Source organism: Phytophthora cinnamomi (genome assembly GCF_018691715.1).
Source record: "Phytophthora cinnamomi strain GKB4 chromosome Unknown Contig128, whole genome shotgun sequence".
Classification (NCBI taxonomy): Eukaryota; Oomycota; class Peronosporomycetes; order Peronosporales; family Peronosporaceae; genus Phytophthora; species Phytophthora cinnamomi.
Window position 1 is genome coordinate 398,309 of NW_027151061.1, and position 21,900 is coordinate 420,208.

At 54.0% G+C, this 21,900-nt stretch overlaps 3 protein-coding genes across 3 annotated transcripts; 2 read left to right on the plus strand and 1 right to left on the minus strand.

The window, feature by feature from the left end:
* Window positions 1-19: 19 nt before the first annotated feature.
* Window positions 20-541, plus strand: IUM83_15549 (Gag-pol fusion protein; the record flags this gene model as incomplete). Its single annotated transcript, XM_067940371.1, has 1 exon — window positions 20-541. The coding sequence occupies one exon, from the start codon at window positions 20-22 to the stop codon at window positions 539-541; it is 522 nt and encodes a 173-aa protein (XP_067780225.1).
* An 11,169-nt stretch (window positions 542-11,710) lies between these two features.
* Window positions 11,711-12,393, plus strand: IUM83_15550 (uncharacterized protein; the record flags this gene model as incomplete). The annotated part of the gene is made up of 3 exons (XM_067940372.1): window positions 11,711-11,871; window positions 11,931-12,005; window positions 12,093-12,393. The coding sequence occupies 3 exons, from the start codon at window positions 11,711-11,713 to the stop codon at window positions 12,391-12,393; spliced, it is 537 nt and encodes a 178-aa protein (XP_067780111.1).
* A 1,720-nt stretch (window positions 12,394-14,113) lies between these two features.
* On the minus strand, window positions 14,114-14,812 carry IUM83_15551 (Replication protein A 70 kDa DNA-binding subunit; the record flags this gene model as incomplete). The annotated part of the gene is made up of 1 exon (XM_067940373.1): window positions 14,114-14,812. The coding sequence occupies one exon, from the start codon at window positions 14,810-14,812 to the stop codon at window positions 14,114-14,116; it is 699 nt and encodes a 232-aa protein (XP_067780112.1).
* Window positions 14,813-21,900: the final 7,088 nt, after the last annotated feature.

Sequence of the window (21,900 nt, forward strand, 5' to 3'; positions counted from 1 at the left end):
CGCCGGTGACTCCGCGCAGATGGAGGACCAAATTATTGACGAGAGGGTCACGAAGATGCTGGACGCGGGCATCATTGAGGAGGGCAACGGCGCTTGGGGTTTCCCCGTTGTATTGGTCAGAAAGAAGGACGGAGAGGTTCGAGTCTGCGTAGACTACAGAGCGCTCAACAAGGTAACGAAGAAGGACGTCTACTCCTTTCCTCGTATCGACGAGAAACTCGAAGCTCTCGGCAGAGCACTGCTTTTCTCCACTCTAGATCTACGCGCAGGCTACTGGCAGATGCGCGTCGCACCAGAGGATCGTGACAAGACCGCGTTCACAACCAAGAAGGGGTTGTACCGGTTCGTTCGTGTGCCGTTCGGTCTAACGAACGCGTCATCCACAGTTCAGCGCATGATGAAGGGTGTGCTGCGAGGGCTGACGTGTCTAGTTTATCTAGATGACATTGTATTTTTTAAGCGCGGCGGGTTTGAGCGACACGTAGTTGAGATGGCGAACATGGTCGAGCGTCTAGATCAAACAGGATTGACTCTGAAGTAGAAAAAGTGTACGTTTGCAACTCGGTCGATGTAGTACTTGGGCCACGAACCCAGCGTGACGGTGTGCTGCCGCTGCAGCGATTGGTTTCAGCGGTGCGACAATTTCCTAGACATACAGATGCAGTCGAAGCCAAGAGATTAGTTCACTTGGCCGGCTACTATCGACATTTTGTCGAGGGATTAGGATCGATGATGGCGCCAATCACTAAGCTACTGAGAAAGGACGTCAATGGGAATTGGCTGAGGCCCCGGAAGCTCCATTTGAGCGGGTGAAGGAGATCCTCACCTCCAAGCCACTGCTCATCTATCCCAATTTTCGAATACCCTTCAAGGTGATGACGGATGTGAGCACGGTGGGATTGCGCGCCTGCCTGACGTAGAATCACGGTTGTAGATGGCAGACTGTAGCATACGCAAGTAAAGTGAACAATGTGACCGAGAGTAGGTATGGGATCACCAAGCTCGAATGCTTGGCTGTTGTCTGGGCTATAACGCTCTTCTGACCCTACCTGTATGGAAGACGACTCACCATTGTCGCTGATCACGCGGCTTTCAACTGGCTCATGACTAGTTCGAACCTCGCGGGCAAGCTACATCGATGGGCTCTTACCTTACAAGAGTTCGACTTCGCGGTGGAGTATCGCCCGGGCAACACCAACATGGTGGCGAATGTGCTCTCACGAGCACCTGCTGTGGCGACAGTATTATTTGCTGTGAGGCGGCGACGGCGGTCGAAGGAGCAAAGAGCCGCAAGAATGGCAGCAGAGGCTACCCCAACTGCGACGGCAACGGCGTTAACGACAACTGGGAGGACGACGGCCGGATCGATACGTGATGCCAGTGTGGGGATGACAGGCAGCACAAACAGCACAAACGACACGACGTCAGACATGGTGACACCACTGATCGAGCAGGAGGTGACGTCTCAGGACCTGGAGACTGAACTGCAACATTGGACGTCTGGTCCTGCGGGTCAGGCGTGTGGCGGAAAGCGGCGGTATGATGCCACGGTACGTGGCATGGACGCGAATGGTGCAACGACGGACGATGCAGCTGACGGCGGTCAGCGTGGACAAGGTGCTACGGCGGATGAAGCGGTGGAGATAGTGGCAGGTTGCGACGGACTCGGAAGCGCGAGACACAGGCCGAAGTGCCGTGACCTTTGACTCGAGTAACCAAGCGGCGTCTCGAAGAACAGGGAAATGTGGAATCGGCTGTAGTTGAGTGCGTACAGCTGCGACCAAGTGCTAGCAGAGACGATACAAATGATGTTCAGCAGCCCGCGGATGTGTAACACGCAGACCCGGTCTAGACGGCGGTGGGGCATCCGACGAGTGAAAAGTCGCAGGCTGGAGACGACGAGCAAATGATGTAGTGGGTCTAACTTGACTCACTGCTTTTGCTTACACGTTGCGCAACGTGTATGAGGAAGCGTAAGTACTTAGTAATTACTTAGGTTAATTATATTTGAATACACAAATATAAGTTAAGTAAGAAAGGATTCCAAGTGACTTCGATTTGGTAAAATGAGAACTTTATTGTTTGTAAATTGATCTTCCTCCTAAATCTGCTAAAAACTGTTTATCATCTATGAAAGGGTTGACAGCGGCTGACTGTCAGAGCCCCGCTAATATGCATGTCTCTGATTGGTAGAAAGATGCTGCTTTCTACCAATAGGATCTTTGGGTATGTGTGGACCACTCATTGTGGTGGCCCACTTCAATGTATCCATTGGTGTGGCATACACCAAGGTGAGGAAGTATCCAAAACTTTTTAACAGATATCCTATCTGTTAAATTCACAAGTGGCTTGTAGCCACTTGTACGTGTAACCCCGTGACACCATCCCCCCTTAAGGTTAGACGCGCGGGGTCTCCGCACGTCAATCTTCGGAATTGACCATTCGTCAATTCTCCGCGTTAGGAGAAGAAATCCGCGCTCATTCAACGATGAGCGCGCCTCCGAAGAAGACCTCGAAGTCGGTGGGGAGTCATCTCTCCATCGACGACTACTTCGAGCGTCAGAAGGCGAAGTACGGCGACGTCGTCGACTTCGACGACGACGATGAAGACATGGAGGGCGAGGAGGACTCGCCCTCAAAGCGTAAAGACTCAGTGTCGAGCGAGTCGCTCGACCCTCACGCCAAGAACGTTCGCCCGCGTGAAGGGGACGAATCGGACGCTTCGAGTTCGAAGCGTTCGCGTACTGAGAGCGATACCCCAGTCGCTTTCGCTGGGGCTCTCAGTACTCCGCGCGCTGCTGCTGCAGTGCGTGATGTCAAAGCTCAAGGCTCTCCGCGCGCTGCACCTGCAGCGCGCGATCCATGGATGCCGTCCGCGTCCGAGATCGCGGACCGGTATGGGAACTCGGTACCTCCGAATGAGGTGCCGCTGTACGTATGCAGCGCCATCAAAGATGACGCTGTCGCTGCCGAGCTGCTCTTTGATGCGGAAACGCATCAAAGGCGCGATTACTACATCGGACTCTTTCATGAGCTCCGATGGTTTCAAAGCAAGAAGACCTCTTCTCGCAGCAAAGTGCCCGAATGGCAGGCACTTTGTCAAAGCTGGAACGCCTTTGTTGAAAACTTCAACAAGAGGCCGAGTGCTTACCGTGATCGGATTAAGCAAGCGCGTGATCGCTTCGAGACGTACTCGAAGCGTGGAAAGTTGGAGCAACTCCACGTTGCTGCGGAGGAGGCGAATGTGCCGTGCGCTGTGCCCGAGGGCTTTCAGTGCACGAAGTGCTTCCCAGGCGCGGTCCGCTTGAGCGACCGCGACCTGAACGGGTACACGTCGTTCCGTGTGCCCGAGAGTCTCAAAGAGCTCCGTGCTAAGTTCTTAGCACGTGAGGGTTCGGGCGCTAGCGATGATCGCAGCGCTCGTATTACTTCTGCTGCACCAGCGCGTACTGCTCTTCGTACGCCCTCACCATTTCCGGAACGTCCTCCAGCAAGACGTTCCGCGGCTCCCATGTATCTCGATGGGGAGGAAATCCTCTCCAACGAATACGAAAAGAGTCCCTTGAGGGTTCGTTTTCGGGATACTATGGTCAACAATCCGCTCAACAATCCAGCGGGTTGAGCCGCGGGCGTCACGGATCGGCGGTGGCGGGGTGGGAACACGCCCGGGTATGATCAGCCCCGAGCTGATCAGTATGCGCCTCTCCACGACTGGGTGACCGCCGTGGAGCGTCTGCAGGGCGCTGAGTTCGCCGCTCTGAAGCAGGAGCTGGCGAACCAGAGGTCCAAGTCGCGGCGGTCTCGCAGACCGCCTCGAATATCCAGGTCGAGCTGGGGACCCAGATGAAGGGATTGCTCCAGCGCGTCCGCGCGCTGGAGGAGAGGCTCGTCGCCGAGGCCAAGTCCTCCGCTTCTGCCTCGGCTCCTGCCGAGGCTTCGGGTCAGCCGAGCTAGATGGCTCGTGCTGCAGGTATGGCTTCAGCCGTCCGACGTAAAAGGTCGGATGGAGGCGCATGCTAGACGGTATGTCTAGCGTGTATGCGTTGCCGTGCCGTGCCAACACAGTGGACGGCCCGATGAAGCGCGGAGCAAGCAAGCTTGCTCCGAAATCCGAAACTGCATGTCTAGGCAGGTTTTGTGTTGCTAACAAAACTAATGAACCAACTTTAAATTCATTTGTGTTGCCTCTGCCCGCATTGTCTGCGTTCAACTTCTGTTGATCAATAGAAGCTGCCATTGTGTCTTGGACAAACCGAATTACGGCTTGTCTTTTGGTGATGAAATGGATTGCATCCGAGCTGGAGTCATTCAGCTCGCTCTCCGCTAGAGGCCCGGCCTCTGCGTGGTTCTTTGCGGTGTCTGCGCCCTGCGCAGACCCGTGGTCGTTGACCTTGTTGTTGGGGGAGTCTGCGCCCTGCGCAGACTCATGTGGTTTGTCCATTGTTGCAGCTGACACTGTGCAAGTGTCAGCGGTTTTCTGCGGCTGCTGTATTGCAGTCGTAGATCCTCCCCCACTTAAAGTGGGAGCCATCACTCCGAGTAAACTCGGTAGACGTGGATGCCGCATGGCATTCACGTAGAACGGTGTATGCCCGGTCGAGGCATGCACTGAGTTGTTGATGGCAAACTCTGCCATCGATAAGCACTCGCTCCAGTATTGGAACGAGTGAGCGTAGCTCTTCAACATATCGACGAGCACGCGATTCACGCGCTCGGTTTGACCGTCCGTCTGCGGATGATCCGCAGTCGACATGGAAAGCTGGCTCCCAAGAAGTGTAAACACTTCTTGCCACAGGTGCGCTGTGAAGCGCGGGTCTCTGTCCGACACGATGTCGGACGGCATGCCATGGTGTTTGAACACCATGTCGACGAGCAGACGGGCCGTCTGCTTCGCGGTCACCTCTGCTGGCACCGCATCAAGATGTACCATCTTGCTGAAGCGGTCGACGAAGACCACAACACCGGTATTCCCTCCGCTGTCCGGGGGAAGACCAAAGATGAAGTCCAAAGACATGGACTTCCAACACTCCGACGGAGTCGGTAGTGATTGCAGTGGAGCCTGCGCGAATGGCGCAGGCTTTACGCGTTGGCACACCTCGCAAGCACGGATGTACTTGCGCACCCACTGATACTGGTGGTGCCAGTAGAAGTCGCGCGTGAGAAGGACGTAAGTCTTCTCACGTCCGAGCTGTCCCGCAGTCGGGGCATCATGATACTCGTACATGATCCTGAGTCGCAGGTCATGATCATTTGGCACGCGTTGTCGTCGACTGCATTATAAAGAAGCAGTCCGTCGTGCACCCGATATCGGTGTGCACGCGCACGAAGGTGTTTGGGCAGCTTCTGACGAGCCTTGTCAGAAGGTGTTGTGCCATAGGCCAACAAGAGTTTCGCGTCCGCGTCGTGCGTGTACGCGGCCTTCACATCATCCAACAGGGACGATGTGGGTTTGCTTGATCGCATGACGTCAATAGCATTGACGTCAGCAGCTTCCGCGTAGCCCGGCCGACGTGATAACGCGTCGGCCACTACATTCAATCTTCCGGGTTTGTATTCGACCCGGAAGTTATACTCCGCAAAGAATGAGAGCCATCTCGCCATTCTTTGTGATATGTGTGGCGACTTCACTGCGGTGCGCAGTGATGCATGGTCGGTGTAGACCACAAATGGTCTACTTCCAAGCAAATACACTCCGAACTTTGCGAGTGCGTACTTCATGGCAAGGAGTTCCTTGTCATGCACCGGATAGTTGCGCTCAGCTGGCTTCAGCTGACGCGATTGGTAGTAGACGACACGACCACGGCCCTCGTGATCGTGCTGCATCAACGCGCATCCGATCGCGAAGTCGGATGCGTCACATACGACGTGAAATGGACGAACTTGGTCAGCCACTGCCAAGATCGGCGCCTCAGTCAAGCCCCGCCTGACTGCATCGAATGCCTTTTGGCAATCGGTTGTCCAATTCGACACAGCTTCCTTCTTAAGAAGCTGTGACAGCGGGCGAATCTCGCCCGCGTAATCCTCCACATACTTGCACAAGTACGTGGCCAAGCCAAGGAACTGCCTCAGTTCCTTGACACTTGAAGGCGTTGGCCATTCATTTATCACTCTGACCTTTTCCGGGTCAGGGCAAACACCATTCTTTCCGACGAGACACCCGAGGACGGGTATCTCGTTCGCCCCGAAGATACACTTCTTCAGGTTCGCGTAGAGCTTATGCTTTCGCATAAGCTCGAGTAGCTTCCGGAGATGCACCCTGTGCATCTCTACGTCGGTCTTCTCGTCCACAGCCCGGCTGTGGATGAACACATCATCGCAGTAGCTCGGCGCGAAGTCGCGCACCGAGCGCAACAAGTGCGTCACGCACCTGTTGAAACTCGCAGGGGCATTCTTAAGTCCCTGCGGCATTACTAGCCATTCCCAGAGCATGCCGCTTGGCGTGCTCACTGCCGTGAGAGGGATATCGCTCTCACGCATTAGGATTTGATAGAATCCATCTCGCAAGTCGAGAGCACTGTAAACAGTGCTCCCGGCCATCGAATCGATGATAACATCTTTTCGCGGTATCGGCGTCTGCGCCGGTACCGTCGCATCGTCCAGCTTGTTGTAGGCATGAACGATGCGCCATCCGCCCTGTGGCTTTTTGACACAGAACGTCGGAGCACTGTGCGGGGACTTTGATTCCCGCACTTGTCCTGCTTTACGACGACTTTCAAAGAAGTCGTCGATCGCTTTCACTTGCTCTCGCGGCAGTGGCCACTGCCGCGTGACACAGTACTTCGTGCCCGGCACGAGATGAATCTCGTGCTGAATGTCCTTATCCTGCGGAAGCTCCGCAGGAGTCTCTTCCGGGAGTACGTCTTTGTACTCCCTCAACAATTCGTAATAGGGACTCGACCTTAACGGGTGCCAACCTTGTTCCTCGAAGCGCTCTCGCTTCGTCTTCGCACTGAGAGTGTCTTCACTCTCAGTGGTACTTCCCATGAAGAGCTGCCTCAGCTCTTCGCTCTCGCTCTCCGTTCTTTCGCTGTTCGAAAGAACGCACACCTGCTCGATGCGTCCATCGTGCAAGTCGCGCGTGAAGCGCTTCCAGCTCATGGCTGGAAGCGAAGTCAACTCCGACGCCGTCGTCGGAGGACTAGCGAGTTCCATCTCACGATACTGGAATCCAATATCGGTGCGCGTCAAGACGCTAAGCGTCTTGACATTCGGCGTCACCGCCGCAGTCTGCCCAGCAGACTGCTCTTGTTGCGTCTCGGTCCCGGACCGAGACTTGCGCAGCGTTTTCCGCTTGCGCCGTCTTCTTGTTGTGCGGAGCCCGGCTCCGCACAGTTGTTCTTCTGGTCCAGGCCCGGCCGTGGACAGTTGTTCGCCGGCGGACCCTGTCCGCGGGCGGGCGGTATCAAGCCCGGCTTGACCGCATTTTCCTTCGTGCAGCCCGGCTGCACGGTAATGTGTCCCTTCGCCGGCAGACCCTGTCTGCGGGCGCGCGATATCAAGCCCGGCTTGATCGCATGGCGCTTCGTCGTGCAGCCCGGCTGCACGACAGCATGCAAATTGCGTCAGTGCGGTACGTTTGCAACCGTCCGCACTGTTTGCAGCGTCAACTCCCGGAGTTGACACGCCTTCGTCACCTCGACGCCATTCATTGGCGGAGCCCCTCATGACCGAGGGTGCGTCGGCTCCCGGAGCCGACGCGTCGTCGTCGACCTGACCGCTTCGGGTCAGGGACTGTCCCTTACACGCTTGAACGTGGGTGTTGGTTCCCGGAACCAACACATCTTTTTCTTCCGACGTCGGCAGCATTGCCGACGTGGGTCTCGCTTGTGTGCGCCCTCGCGCACTTCTTGGGCACTCCGGGACATCAGCATTAAGCGCTGTCTTGACTGGTGAGCCGCGCGCACCTGCTGGTGCGTGCGCTGCGGTAACAGGGCCATCGCTCTCTGTTCCGCTGTCGCGTCCGAAGCGCACGAGCGCGCGCTTCTTCCAGTCTATTACCGGATCATGCCGTGCAAGCCACGGCATGCCCATTACCACGTCGAACTTATCGTCCAGGTCCAGGACGATAAAGTGTTCGACAAACACTCGTTGTTTGTACGAGTAGCGCACGTTCACGATGCGCTTCTCGGTCTTTATGATGGCACCTGTTGCCAGTCGTACCTCCAGAAGACTTCGAGGTACATTTACTTCCTCGAAGTCAAATTTCGACAGGCTTCGTAGTCGAACAAAGTTGTTCGACGCGCCTGAATCTACCAAAGCTCGAAGAGAGTCACTCGCTCTCTTCGAGTAAACCTTCAAGATGACTAGGCTCGGCCTGTCATCTTGTTTATTGCAGTGAGAGCTGGTCTCACTGGGGGCTGCAGTCCTCAGTGTCGCGTGCCCGATGTCGGCACGCGCGACTGCATTACCAGTAGGGCGCCCCGCGCCTACTGGATGTTCGCGTTTTTTGTTGGTCCGCGGCGATGCCTAGCATCACCACGACGGCCACCTCCAGGGGGCATGGGAGCTGTGCACTCCCGTGCAAAGTGACCGATCCTTCCGCAACGGAAGCATCGCACATTATTTCCGTGCTGCTGGTGACCAGCAGTTGTTGCGTTCGAGAGGTCCATTGGTTCCGGACCTCCCGGCCTCGCTACCGGGCGCGGTTGCGGCCTCGGCACGTTCACATGCAGTTTAGCCTGCCGCAGGCTAAACTCTTCTTGCATGGCAAGAGTGATTGCAGCTTCGAGAATACTCGGGTACTCTCGGAAGAGATAGGTCTTCACGGGCCCATCTCTAAGTCCTTTCATGAACGTGACGACCTTGGTCGCCTCGTCAATCGGGTTAGTCACGATATTTGATACCAAGTATCGTGCGCGCTGCGCGTAAGCATGGACGTCATGCTTACCCTGCTGAAGGTCGAGGAACTCCGTCCTCGACCGGAACTCGTTTTGCGGGGGCTCAAACGCTTGTCTGAGCTCCTCTTTGAACACTTCGTACGTGCTGAAGCACGTAGGATCGGAGAGTCGGCGTCCATACGCCCAACTCCTTGCGCGTCCGCCAAGGCAGGACATGGCGAACGCGACCTTCGACAGCGGGTCGACGATGCGTCGGGCCGCTATGGCTGTGTCGAGCTCGACAAGCCATCGGAGGAGAGGCTCGCCCTCTCTTCCCACGTAATTGCTTACGCTCAACTTTAATGGTTGAGTACGCGGTGTCGTCCCCGACGACGCCGTCGCTGAGGAAGCAGCATCGCGCTGCTCCTTCATGATGAACCCCAGAGCAACACCATGTTGCTCCGTCGGCGATAGCGTACGCAGCATCGTAGCTATCGCTGCTTCTCCAATGACTGTTGACAGTCGTTGGAGGGCTTCCCACTCTGGGTCAGACAGGTGGGGGCAGTCAGCGCGTGCAACATGCGTTGCAGGCGTATTGGAGCTCTCCATGGGCACCTCCGTGCTCATGTGGTTCTCGGCTCCGCGTTCGTACACCTCGTACGAACGTCAAGCAGTCGGTCGTTGGACGGACTACAAAGTCCTACCAGGTGTAGCGGGTCTAACTTGACTCACTACTTTTGCTTACACGTTGCGCAACGTGTATGAGGAAGCGTAAGTACTTAGTAATTACTTAGGTTAATTATATTTAAATACACAAATATAATTTAAATCAGATAAGACTCCAAGTGACTTAGATTAGGTAAAATGAGAACTGTATTGTTTGTAAATTGGGCTTCCTTCTAAAACTGTTTACCATCTATGAAAGGGCTGACAGCGGCTGCCCCGCTAATATGCATGACTCTGATTGGTAGAAAGATGCTGCTTTCTACCAATAGGATCTTTGGGTATGTGTGGACCACTCATTGTGGTGGCCCACTTCAATGTATCCATTGGTGTGGCTTATACCAAGGTGAGGAAGTATCTAAAACTTTTTAACAGATAACCTATCTGTTAAATTCACAAGTGGCTTGCAGCCACTTGTACGTGTAACCCCGTTACAAATGAGATCTGCGGGCACGGAGCCGATGGACACAAACAGGTCGACTGCGGCGATGGAGTCCGGGCATAGCGCGAGTGCGTCGAGCACAGATACGACACTGGGCACGGAACCAGCGATGGATCCGCAGAGACCGACGCCCCCCGGCGGGTTGCGATGGACGGGCTAAGTGGCCGGAACGCGGAAGCGTGTGACTTTCGCTGAGCTACCAAGCGACGGGGAAGAACGAGAGGATCGCCGCTCTGCACAGGGTGGCGACTCACAAGCGGCAGCAGGAGGTAGTTCGGCGGTGGGCGCTGCGAAGACGAGCACGGAGCCGAAGAACGAGATGCCAGTCGACCCAGTGAAGACTGTGGCGTTGCAGAACACACCAACACCGTCAGATGTGGATTCCCTAGCACAAACCACAACGATCGCCTAGTTAGGTCGGCGTTTGTTGGCCTGCGCACGGGTGGTCACCTCGCGGTTCGGCCCAACCGGGACAGCGGGTGTCTCGCCCTTCGCTGACGCTTGCCAACCGAGGTCCACTCTTCCGGAGATCCACCGAGCAAGCGGATCCGTGCACAAACTCCTGTCCTCCACCAAAGGATGGACAACGGCGCCCGAGCGCTTTTACAGGCCGCCGGGGAAGAAGCAACCCGACTTGAAGAGTAACGGCACCCGGGCTATCCAGCGTACCGGCTTGCTGAGCTAGCGATACTTTTCTTTAGCACTTGGCGAGCACCCACGCCCAACCCGGGCCGACCTAATCTCTTGGCACTGCCAGTCGAGTACCCTACAAGCTATGCCTCTCGGGTACCGACGACAGGCACAATCCGACCCTTTGCAGGGACTTACCGGAAAGTGTGCACGTGTTGTGGACCTAGAAATTCTGCTCTGTTTGTACTTAAGTCTTCTGGGCGCCCTGAAAGGGCGCCACCACTATTCTTAAGATCTTATACAAATATCAAATGAAATGGAGTGGTTTCGGATCTCGGCCAATCCTGGTGAAGAACATCGTGCTTGCTTCGGGGCATTCAGGGAGTTGTTGACAGACGGGGCGCCAGAGCTGACCGGCAAGGTCATCGAGCATCTCGTGGTGATGCTCGAAGCACAGCAGATTAATCCCATCCCGTTCCCTACAGACCGCAAATGATTGACTTAGTAGAATGGTTCCACATGTCATGGAAAGACGTGGTGGCGACGTAAATGAAGGATGAGAGGCAGCAAGATTGGGATCTGTGGGTCGGCTTCGCTGTCTATACCTACAATTACGACAAGCACTCGACTGTACTGCAATCTCCAAACGAGCTGATGATGGGGCGGCGATTACGTTCTCCTAACGAGCTACCGAGACGTGCAAGCGTTGCAGAAGCAGGGCCGCTACTAAGCTACCACCAGCGGCTGCTGCATGCCATGCTGAGTGCTCATTCGTGTGCGGAGGAGGCACGGAGGTGCAAACAAGTACGCCAAGCGTGCTACTACGACCGAAAGATGCGACAGCGACAAACGTTTGCAGATGGCAGAGTGCGTGGGTTTACAAACCTCCACGAGGACCGAAGGCCTCGAAGTTCGTTCATCAATGGGCCATACCAGTGCGAGTGATCGAGGGTACGGGTTATGACAATTACCTCGACGAACGCGACGATAAGGGCGGCGACATTGAACAATTTATAGCTCACATTTCGTTTTAGTGACCTTTACTCACCGGCTACACTACTGGAGCCGACGGCGAGAGGCACTGAGGCGCAGCTCGAGTATGAAAGCTCGCTCGAACACCAAGCAGATGACTCGGAAGCGTGCGCGGCTATGGGAGCATCGCCGGCTCCAATACACGCAGTGGCTGTGCCACGAGCAACGGGATGGAGAAGACGAGCAGTGGCGAGTGAGGATGCAGCACCAGGACCGGGTGAGCTCATGGTGGGGATTCGCCGTCGCCGCCGACGAAACGCTGCGGGCAGTGCATGCTGGAATACCAGCTCAGACCGTCGCAACGACCGCAGCAACGTGGGCAGGGATAGCCACGAAGTGTCGACGGACGGTGGTGGGTCGCCGTCAAGGAGTACGACGAGTTCCTGCAGTGCGACAGGGTCGTGAAAGACCGTGGGTTTCGAGAAGGCGTGTACTGGGGGCCCCGTCAGAAGGAACCAAGTGCAGCAGACGGAAGCCCTAGTCGACTGCGAGACGCTGGAGATGGTGACGGGCGGCGACGTGAGGCAAGCGTCCAAGCTGGACGACGACAGGTTGACGATGGGCGGAACGGGAGCGGTCCAAGAGGTCGTGACGGTGACGGAGAACGGCCCCTGTGTGGCCCATGCAACAGAGAGTGGCACGGTGAGCTGCACGGACGAGCTGCAGGCAGCGGCTCATGTCGAGTCGACATTGCAGAACGGAGCTGGCGTGCTCCGACAGCGAGCGAAGGCTGTGCAGAACCGGATTTGACAGCTCGAGTGCAAGCATGCACGAGCTGAGGGCAAGCGAGTCCACAGACCCGCACGACACGGAGCAGCAGCTCTACGAGAACGGGAACGAGGAGGCATTGGCGGAAGCGTTGATCGACCTAGCATTGATGGTGAAACCTGCGTGAAGAGAACGAGGTGAATGAGACGGAGCTGATGTTAGCCTAGCTGACATTAGTTGAGTTGTTTACAAGAGGTTTTCATAGTCCCCATAATAAAATTCGGTCGTACGTATTGAGGCAGACAACCGGGCGCAGCAATTGAGTATTGCTGTCGGCCAGAAGGTGTTAACGTTGCCAGACCCCCTCCACGGCGGTCAACACGTCTCAACAACCTTTGTCGACACGACATGGCCCTGCTGCTCTCCAACCTGGTCGCCAGGGTACTGGTGCTGCGACGGTGCTGTTCCTGCGCATCGCCTGTGTTTTGTGTGTTGGCTGGGGCAGATGCCGTATTACGTTACTGGTGCGCCATGTTGATTTCGTCACAGCAATTCTGAATGTCCCTATCAACGGTGATATCTACATGGAGCACCCAAGCGGTATGGTGATGTATCTGGGCGAGTGTGTCTATTGCTGAGACGTCTGTATGGTTTAACGCAGGCCCCGCGCATTTGGTAGAAAAGAACTAAATTAATGTAGTAAAAAAATACGCTTGATTTACGTTGGTTTACCTTTATTTTTGCTGCTGCTAAGGATTTCATCCGGTTTCTTCTCGTTTGCATATACACCCATGATGATGGCATGTATTAGGCACGTGGATGGAAGTTTCCGGAGCATGTTTACCTATAGGGAAGACTACATGCACAACGAGCATGCAGGATTTGAGTGCAGCTACGGATGCAAATTAGATTACCAATAGAAAATGCGATAAGTTTTCTACAATAGAAGTGTTCTGGTGTCTTCAAGGCCCTAGCCCATGTATCCTTGTACGCATCGCCATTCTTGCTTATTCCACCACTTACCATGCGCCCCAACAACAACAACAACAGGAAGCGTACCTTTTCCTGCCGTTGCGAGATCTCCGTTGATCTCCGCGATCAGCTCGACGCCAAGCGACGACGCTTCGACGACCTGAACCGTCAAGTCAGCATGCTCCAGAATTCCCTTCGCCGCCTCGTTCGTGTTTGTTCACACGGAGACCACCTTTGCTTATTCGCGCCCACACCTTTTCCAGCCCAAGTTTGTCACGAGTAACTTACATTCAGTAAGAGCAAATTCAATGCTTTAAAGAGCAAGACCATGTTCATATTTGTCGCTGAAAACACATAATCGCTTAAGCTTGTTCAACTTGAAAAGAAATATGCAGATAGCAGTGGCAGTTGACGACGGCTTAGGTTCCCACGGGCATGTCTTGTAGGTCGCCCACCATGGTATGAAAGTGGAGAGTGTGGCGGTAAAACGCCTGGCATCGTTCATTCGTTGTTACTTCTAGGAGGTAACGGTGGGCGGCTCGCTGCAAGAAGGACTGTCGGTGATCTTTCATGGTCACACCGGCAGGAACGTCAAGAATGTCCATGCGACTTTCCGTCATGAACGCTTTCACAGAGCTCTTGAACGCGGAGAAAACGTTCTCGATAGGATTTAACATAGGTGAGTATGGTCCAAGGCGTACCAGTGTCGCGTCCAGAACTTCAGTTTCTTCAAAGACACGCTCAGCAGGACAATGACACGGAGCATTATCCAAAACCCGCATCACATCGCTCAAATTGAGCTCAGACGTGTCGCGCAAGCGCCGCAGAAGACTGCGAATGAAGTCATTCGGCGAGTTGAACCAAATGGAGCCTCGTAGTACACCGAGCCGTGCTCGCTGACGCATGCTATGACGTGCATGTTCTCGCCGCCGCCAGCGAACACCTTCTTCACCGCACGGCGGCCACGTAAGCTACGCCCGCGTGTCCTCGTACTCCAGAGATTGAAATTTGTCTCATCCACGTAGAGAATCGTCTTGCCCATGGCTTGATACTGCCGGAGCGTCACGAGGTAGTCGCGGCGCTTCTGTTTGTTCGCCATCGTATTCATGTACTGGGGCTCCTTGTGCATCTGCATCAAGGTGAAGAAAGCTCCGTCCACATGGTTCTTAATCGTCTGTGGCACCACTTGAATTACCATCTCGCGCTCCAGCTGGTCTGCGAAATGGCGCAGAGTGAGATCAGGATCATCACGGAGTTTGTTCAGCAAAAATGCTAGGGCCTGGGGCGTCACCTTACAACCTCTTCTACCGCCACGAGGCCGAATGTACACAGGCTCTCGCTGTGCAACGTGACGGCGCACCCAACTTCTTGCAGTGTTGTACTTGACGCCGAGATCCTCCGCGACCGACTCCCGCACACCGCCTCTACGAGCGGTCTCCAAGGCCCGCATCTTGACCTCGAACGCGTAGCGGTTGTTGACGGCTGGCATCTTGCCTTGGGCTGCTGCGTGGAAGATGAGAAAAGAAAAACTGAGAGCTGGTCAAGTGCAGCGCGTGCTGGACAAGACGCACGCGAACCACCCGCTGTGCATCCATCGATCAAGGCCCAACGTGAGCTTTGGCAGCCACTCAATTCCCAAACTGGCGCGAAGCAAGTCGACAAGAGCCAAGTAAGCGCTCGAAACAAGCGCGCGGAGTCCATGTTGGCTTGAAGTTTGGCGAACGCATCGCCTGTATGATCTGATTGGAGACCCTTCGAGGTCAGTTATTCGAGCTAAAAGGTTTTTGCCGGGCTTGACCTTGCTCTTGATAGCATTGAATTTGCGTTTGCTGATTGTAAGTTACTCTTGACAAACTTGGGTTGGAAAAGGTGTATTTACGGTCACTAATGAGCGTAGCGAAGAGTTTTTTCGTGGAATGTTAATTCTTCAATATGACGCGATAGATCACTCAATATCAATCGCCAACGCGGTTTGCAATGTTTGGCCTTGCATTAAACTCCGGAAGTGCTGGACCCACCTTCACCGTAAAGCACGGAAAATAAGCTTTCCTCGTCAATACCGAACCCTACAAATACATTATTAAGCCGTAGCTGAACTATTTGAGCGAACCAAGGTCGAAAGAGCCGTTAGAGGCATTGTTAGAACTCATCACAGAGAACTGGGCAATCATCAGTGAGCCGCTGTACGTCCCGGGATTAGAAGATGAGTATCTCGGGGAGCCTTGGAATTTGTGGTTTGCTACAGCAAGTAATACCCCTGGTGCGGTTCCGAACCAAAGCCCAATCGAAGTGCACCACCAAACGATAAAGGCTACAGCAGTATTTCACTTCCGAGCAGAAACTGGGCGTGTTCTGGCTGGAGCACTACCGAAGATACTAGTGGAACGCGCATGTGACATTGGATCAGAGCCCTTTCGGCATTACCGATGAGTTCAGAACTTCTTATTCAAACCAAACAGTTTTGTATTGAAGGCAATTATTACCAACACACAAGCCGTAATGCTATTAACAGCATTACTGAATACTATTTCAACGCATATTACTACGTTGTTCGTGATGACAACCGAAGGATTGACGCTCCCAGGACACGTTTGTATCAGCGTTCCCTTGGTGGCATAAAATGCAAAATATCCAGCTGAAGTACCTATTACTTCATGTTGTACGGCTCTTCAAGCGTCTGCCGATTGAGCACGATTGGAGCGCACCATCTTGGTCCGACGGAGAGATTGAGACAATTAAAAAAACGTTCAAGTGCGACCGCAAAGCGTTCGACCAGGCACGGTGGCTATGTACACATGTCTTAGCAAGCTTGTGGCTCTGGATCTTTCCGTTATGCTACAAGGACTACCGGCACGTAAACCAGCTGGGCGTCCCCGAAAGTAGACCAAATGGCTTGATCGGGATACAGCACGAAAGTAACCGTTTACGGTCGATGCCCTGATTAAACGACTCGTCGACAAACCGGCTAGCGTGATTAACTGGAGCGCGTTAAATCCATGGACATACACTGATGAAGACGGACAGGATGATGAAAGGAACTTCGTCGGCAAAATTAAGCCGCCTTTCATGAGAGCAGGAAAGCGATTTCGGGAATTTGAGTACGAGGAACACGATATTTCCACGTGGGAGGCCAACGCGTTTGCGAGGATCCACATTACCGCGCTGTGAGATCGACATCGTCTTGTCAGGAACGTACTTGATTTCCATCGATAACATGTAACGGGCTTAGGGCCGTTACTGGCTTACATAAGCGCGTAGGAAGTAGACAGGAAATATGACTCTGAGATTAAGTGTTGAGACGGTCGCAGCACTCGAGACCGTCCCAACCATTAAACCTATACTGGGCTCTGATTGGCCACCGCGCACTCGCGGTGACACCCGCGTGACAGTAGCCTGTCACACCATCCCCGTCTCACGGTTGGGACATGCACGTATCTAAAAAAACTAGGACGGATCTTGCGCGGCGTGGTTTTGACATTTGACATTCGGATCGGAGGCGTGGTAAAGCAGGAGCAGCAGTATGGACACGAGGGCTGTCGCACCGGAGAGCAACACGTACGCTGGAGCGGCGGGCGCTGCACGACCGCAGCGCCGTCGTGAACGTACGGGACGGCGGGGAAATGCGACACCTGTTCGAGCACTGATAGAGATGGGTTTGAATTGGACGAGTAAAGAACGTTTTAAATGTCCCAAAACGTTTTAAACCGTTTTGAAGTGTCCAAAAGTCCAAAAGTCAATGTGCCAGGATCTTTGAAAGCTACCGCGAACCCATTGACGTCTAGCAGTGCGAAAAGAGCTTCACCATGGCGACATCACAACGAAGTGCAGCCGACTAGCCAGCGAACTTGTCGCCGGTGCCTCCTCCTCATGATCTGCTGGATTCTTCCCCATCAAGAAGGGCGTTGCGATCGCCCCCTGGCTCCGTCTTACGGAGATCTAATCGCTACAGCCCTTATCGAAGAGAAAACCTAGAGCCAAGTTCGTCAAGGAACGTCTTGACATCGCCGGCAGTCGCGCGCAGGGTGATGTTCTCACATCAGCAAGGCTCACATACTTCAGCGTACGCGCCCACACCACCAGCTCCTGTAGCGTCTCCCCGTCAATCGACTCCGGCTCGATCATCCAGGTCAACAACCCCCGTGCGGTCACCCCGAACTCCTCGTACAAAAATATTGTCAACTCCAACACGACCACCCCGTACTCCCCGTACTCCGTGTACTCCAGGATCGTCTAGGCGATCTAGGCCTTCACCATTGAAGACCGGGCGACCGCGTGACATGATTTGGAAGCACTACACCATTGAACGCGAAAACGGCAAAAAACACGGGCGTTGCATCTACTGCGGCACGCTCAAGAAAAATGGTAAACCTAGTGGGAACTTTTTGAACCACTTGGTGAAGCCTAACCAGTGCCCTAGCATCCCTATAGCAATCAAACTTCACTACGACCTGTATCGGTTCCAGTACCAGCGACGACGAAAGAACCATATGTGGAGCCTGCATCACATGATATTGATCAAGATGCTTTTGATCTGGCACTAGATCGGGTGTTTTTGTCTGCGCACTGCCTTTCATTCTTGTGGAAGCTCAAGGATTTCGAGACTTTATTGCTTTGGTGGCTCCCTCTGTCAAAATACCGTCGAGGCACAAGCTCAGTATGGTGCTGTTAAAACGAGTGAGGGATGAGATTCGTTTGAAGGTCATCCAGATGATAAATTCTCATACGTACGTGTCACTGGTTACTGATGGATGGACGGATACAAACGGTTCAAGCATTATTAATTTCATGGTAGTTGCACCCGGGTTGCCTTCGCTCTTTTGGTCGTCATGGTCGACAAGGTCAAAAAGACATACCGCGCGCTATCTTGCTGGAGAAATTGACAAAGTAATTGGAGAAGTGGAGCACGAGACCACAGCCCAAGTGGTTGGAGTTGTCATTGATAATGCAAAGAACAAGCGAAGCGCGACGAACCAAGTTCAGAATAGGCGCCCAAATGTAATCAGTGGGGGATGCTCGGCCCATGTATTGAATTTATTGATGCATGGTATCGGCAAGTTTCCTGTCGTTAAAGCTGTTTTATCAAAAGCCGTGGCTCTCACTCGCTTTGTACGGGATCATTTGGCACTTTATGACGAGTTCAAGCAGCTGCAGCAAGGCATACGAGACGCGGGTTCCAACGCCAGAAATCTGGTTTTGCCAGTCCCAACGCGGTGGTATTCGGTGCATGCTTGTCTTCGCAATGTGTTGAATAGCCGAGAGACGCTGGAGAAACGTTTCTTGAATCCCGATTATGAGCAGTTCATGGACCGATATCGTGGAACTGCGTCAAACCGGAATAAACTTCTCTATGTGATTGCGTTGGTTCGTGACGATGTCTTCTGGAACAGCCTAAGAACTATAGTTCGGCTATTTGATCCCATAATCGAGGCGCTTTGTGCTCTGCAGGCTGACAATGGGTTTGTGTCGGGGGTCTATCGATGGTTTAGGTGGTTGCGATATCACACCGTGTATGGTGTGGCGTCCCCGGAACAGGAGCCAGATTTATCCGAGTCGGAGAATGAATCAGACGAGAGCGACTCCGAGGAGTATGATTCTGCACAACAGCAAATTCTAACTGGCATTGGGGCTCTCAGCGACGTGTGTTCCCCTGCGGACAACGGAGTAGCAATTGGTGAGGCCTCACAAGCCGATGTTGCCAACACAAATCTCACCGCGGTTAGTCTTGATCATCTTCAAGGTCTTTTTCGCGAGAAGATTCAGAAACGGTGGAGATACGTCCACACAAACGCAATGGCAGTAGCATTCTTGCTGGATCCGTCGATGAACATCGACGATTTCGTGGGTTCTGACGACGAGCAAGTAGACGATCAAGTGTGTATGCTGGCCGAACGATGCGGATTGATATCCTCCACGAGTGTTGCTGCGTTAACCGCTGAAATTCTCAGTTTCAAAAGCTTGAAACGGAGTGGTGGCGAAGCTCTACGAGTAAAATATGCGGAATCCAGCCCGCGAGACTACTGGGGTGCACAAAACGAGAGAAAATATCCTCTTCTGAAGAAGCTAGCTGACATTGTATTTGCGATACCGACTTCTTCAGCAGCAAGCGAGAGAGCTTGGAGTATCTTTGACCACATTCACTCAAAGAGAAGAAACCGACTGTCTGTGGAAATGGTCGAGATGCTGGCTTTTGTCTACATCAACTACGGTGCGCTCCAGAAGGATGAACTAGACCTTGCACGCCACCAGTCATGTCCCGAGAGTGTAGATACAGAATCATAAAATTTCATCAAACAATATGACGCAAATTGTCTTCAATCTTCTTGACCATATTCTCGCGACGTCAGTCTTCTCATCAAAGAGATCCAGGCCTGCAACTCACAAGGTCTGAAACCAGTCAGACTAGAGCGCGTCGAAAAGGTAATTGGCGAATAAGCATAAACCGCACTGCGTTGTGAAACAAAGTGAGGGAGTTTGTGTCGCTGCACTCTTGCATAACTACGTCGCAAAATGCATCAAAGTCATCGAGGTGGTTTCCACGCAGCATTCATTGAAAATTAGACGCGTATTGCTTCTTGGCCGTGCACTACTGCGCTCCCTGAAGTGCAATGTACCGATGAGTTCGAATCAGCAGCCATTTCCCATGGCACAACGCAAGAAGTTGCTCCATTTTGTAATCCATTTACAGAGGCTCGTCCGTCAACACGCATCGGGTAGCAAACTTGGGGGTGGTACTCGTAGTACCGCACACGGAACTGCCACATACCGCTGTTCGCGCCAATATCCATGGCGTACTACAGTAGAAAACGTTCTCGCAAGATGCGACCAGCCAGCGATACCAATTCGTCGGCCACGATGACGTTGCCCTTTCCCAGCAGGTCTGTAAGGTGCGCGGCCATCCCCGAAAAGCCTTGCCTAGTGATGTCCTGCATCGTACTCTTGGTGTCGTACGGCATGATGACCAGGATAATGCAGTCGAATTTGCGTATCTTTTCCTCCTCCAGGTGGTAGGCGTGGAAGCGGTTGGGCACAGGAACTCAGTGCGCGAAAGTCTTGGACTCGTCCAGGGACAGCCGCGACATCATGAACTCATATCAATTTGTCGCGTGGCTCTTCAACGCCTCCTGCTTGACTGCCAATATCTCCCGCAGCTTTAGTAGCATTGTTTCGACTTTACGTATAAATCCGTGCTGAGCAAGTACTGGCACTAGTCAATCCAGGTTTTTCACTCCGCATCGTCCACTCCTGCGTGTCGAAGCATGGACAGCAGCAGCTTCTGCACAACGTGGAACGCCACATTCATGGACATGCCTGTGAGCGAACTGGCGTCGCACGAGAACAGCGACTTGTAGCTCGAGTGGGTCTCCAGCACCGTCGCAGCGCCCGGGCCACTACCAGCCATCTCGAGACTCTGGGTCATTGCCCAGAAGGCCGGGTCTGCTTGGGCTCGGGCTACTTTGTCAATCGCTCGCTCTCCTCCTGCGTCCACTCCAGTAGCGCGCTGCAGTAGTGCTCCTGCTGCCACAGCACCAGGTCGCTAGCCAGCGGGCGGTCGTCCCCAGGCGCGACGACGCGCAGCAGCACCAACTCGTACAGATTTCATAGCATCGGAGGTACCTTCCAGGAGGTCTTGCAACGCGAGCCCACAAGTCTTGAGCACATCGCGGTACTCGCGGCTGGAGTGCACCACGGCCACCTTGCCCAGCAGCTGCGTGTGCACGCGTACGAGCTATGGCTGGGGGGGGGGTGTACCTTGCTCTCGAGCTACAGGATCTGCGCGAGCAGCTTGGCCAAGTACTTGATCGCCTTGGTTAACTCGGTTTCCTCAATCACGCCGCCGTTTTCGTCGTTCTCGTTGTCGTAACGTTGGCAGGAGCGCAGGTCTCGACTATGCTTTAGTGCGTCCTCTCCCCTCTTTTGCTAAACTTCATGACGGACAATATGAATGCTGTGCGCCTCACCAGTGTCAAAACCCGGACCTCTTGTTGAGAATATGCTATTTGATAATTTGGACAGTTTTGGATTTTGAACGGAATTTCGGACATTTTCTGGAAGCGTTTTGGACTGTTTAGAAGTCGTCCAAAACCGTCCCTAAGCACTGGAGAGCGACACGCAGCAAGGCCGTCACGGCGACTGGTGCTGTGACCCCGAGATCGCCCAACAGCTTGTGGGCCGCCTTCGCCGAACGCTGGAACACGGAGGGCGGCGATGTGTTCGTGCGGAAGCTGGAGGTGCGTGCTGTAACGCATGCGCGGCTGTCGGTGGGAGCTCTGGCACACGAAATCTGTAGTCTGTCTTGGGAGGCTGATCGTCGTTGCGGTTACGTTCACTTTCTCGGGGATTGTCGATCGTGTCGCCCCCATGTACAGCGACCCGGTACCGCCGAGTGGTTGGAATACCTCGAGGGTATACCGTACTCCGAATCCGAGTGCAGTGTTATGGGAGTTGCCGCTGATTCAAGGGTTGCCCCATACACTGCCACGCAGTCCGGCATGTCAACAAGGAGAACCGCGCGTGGCTCCCGACTATCCGGCATCGGCCTCAGCCAACGCACAAGATGTTGGCGATGCGCAGGAACAG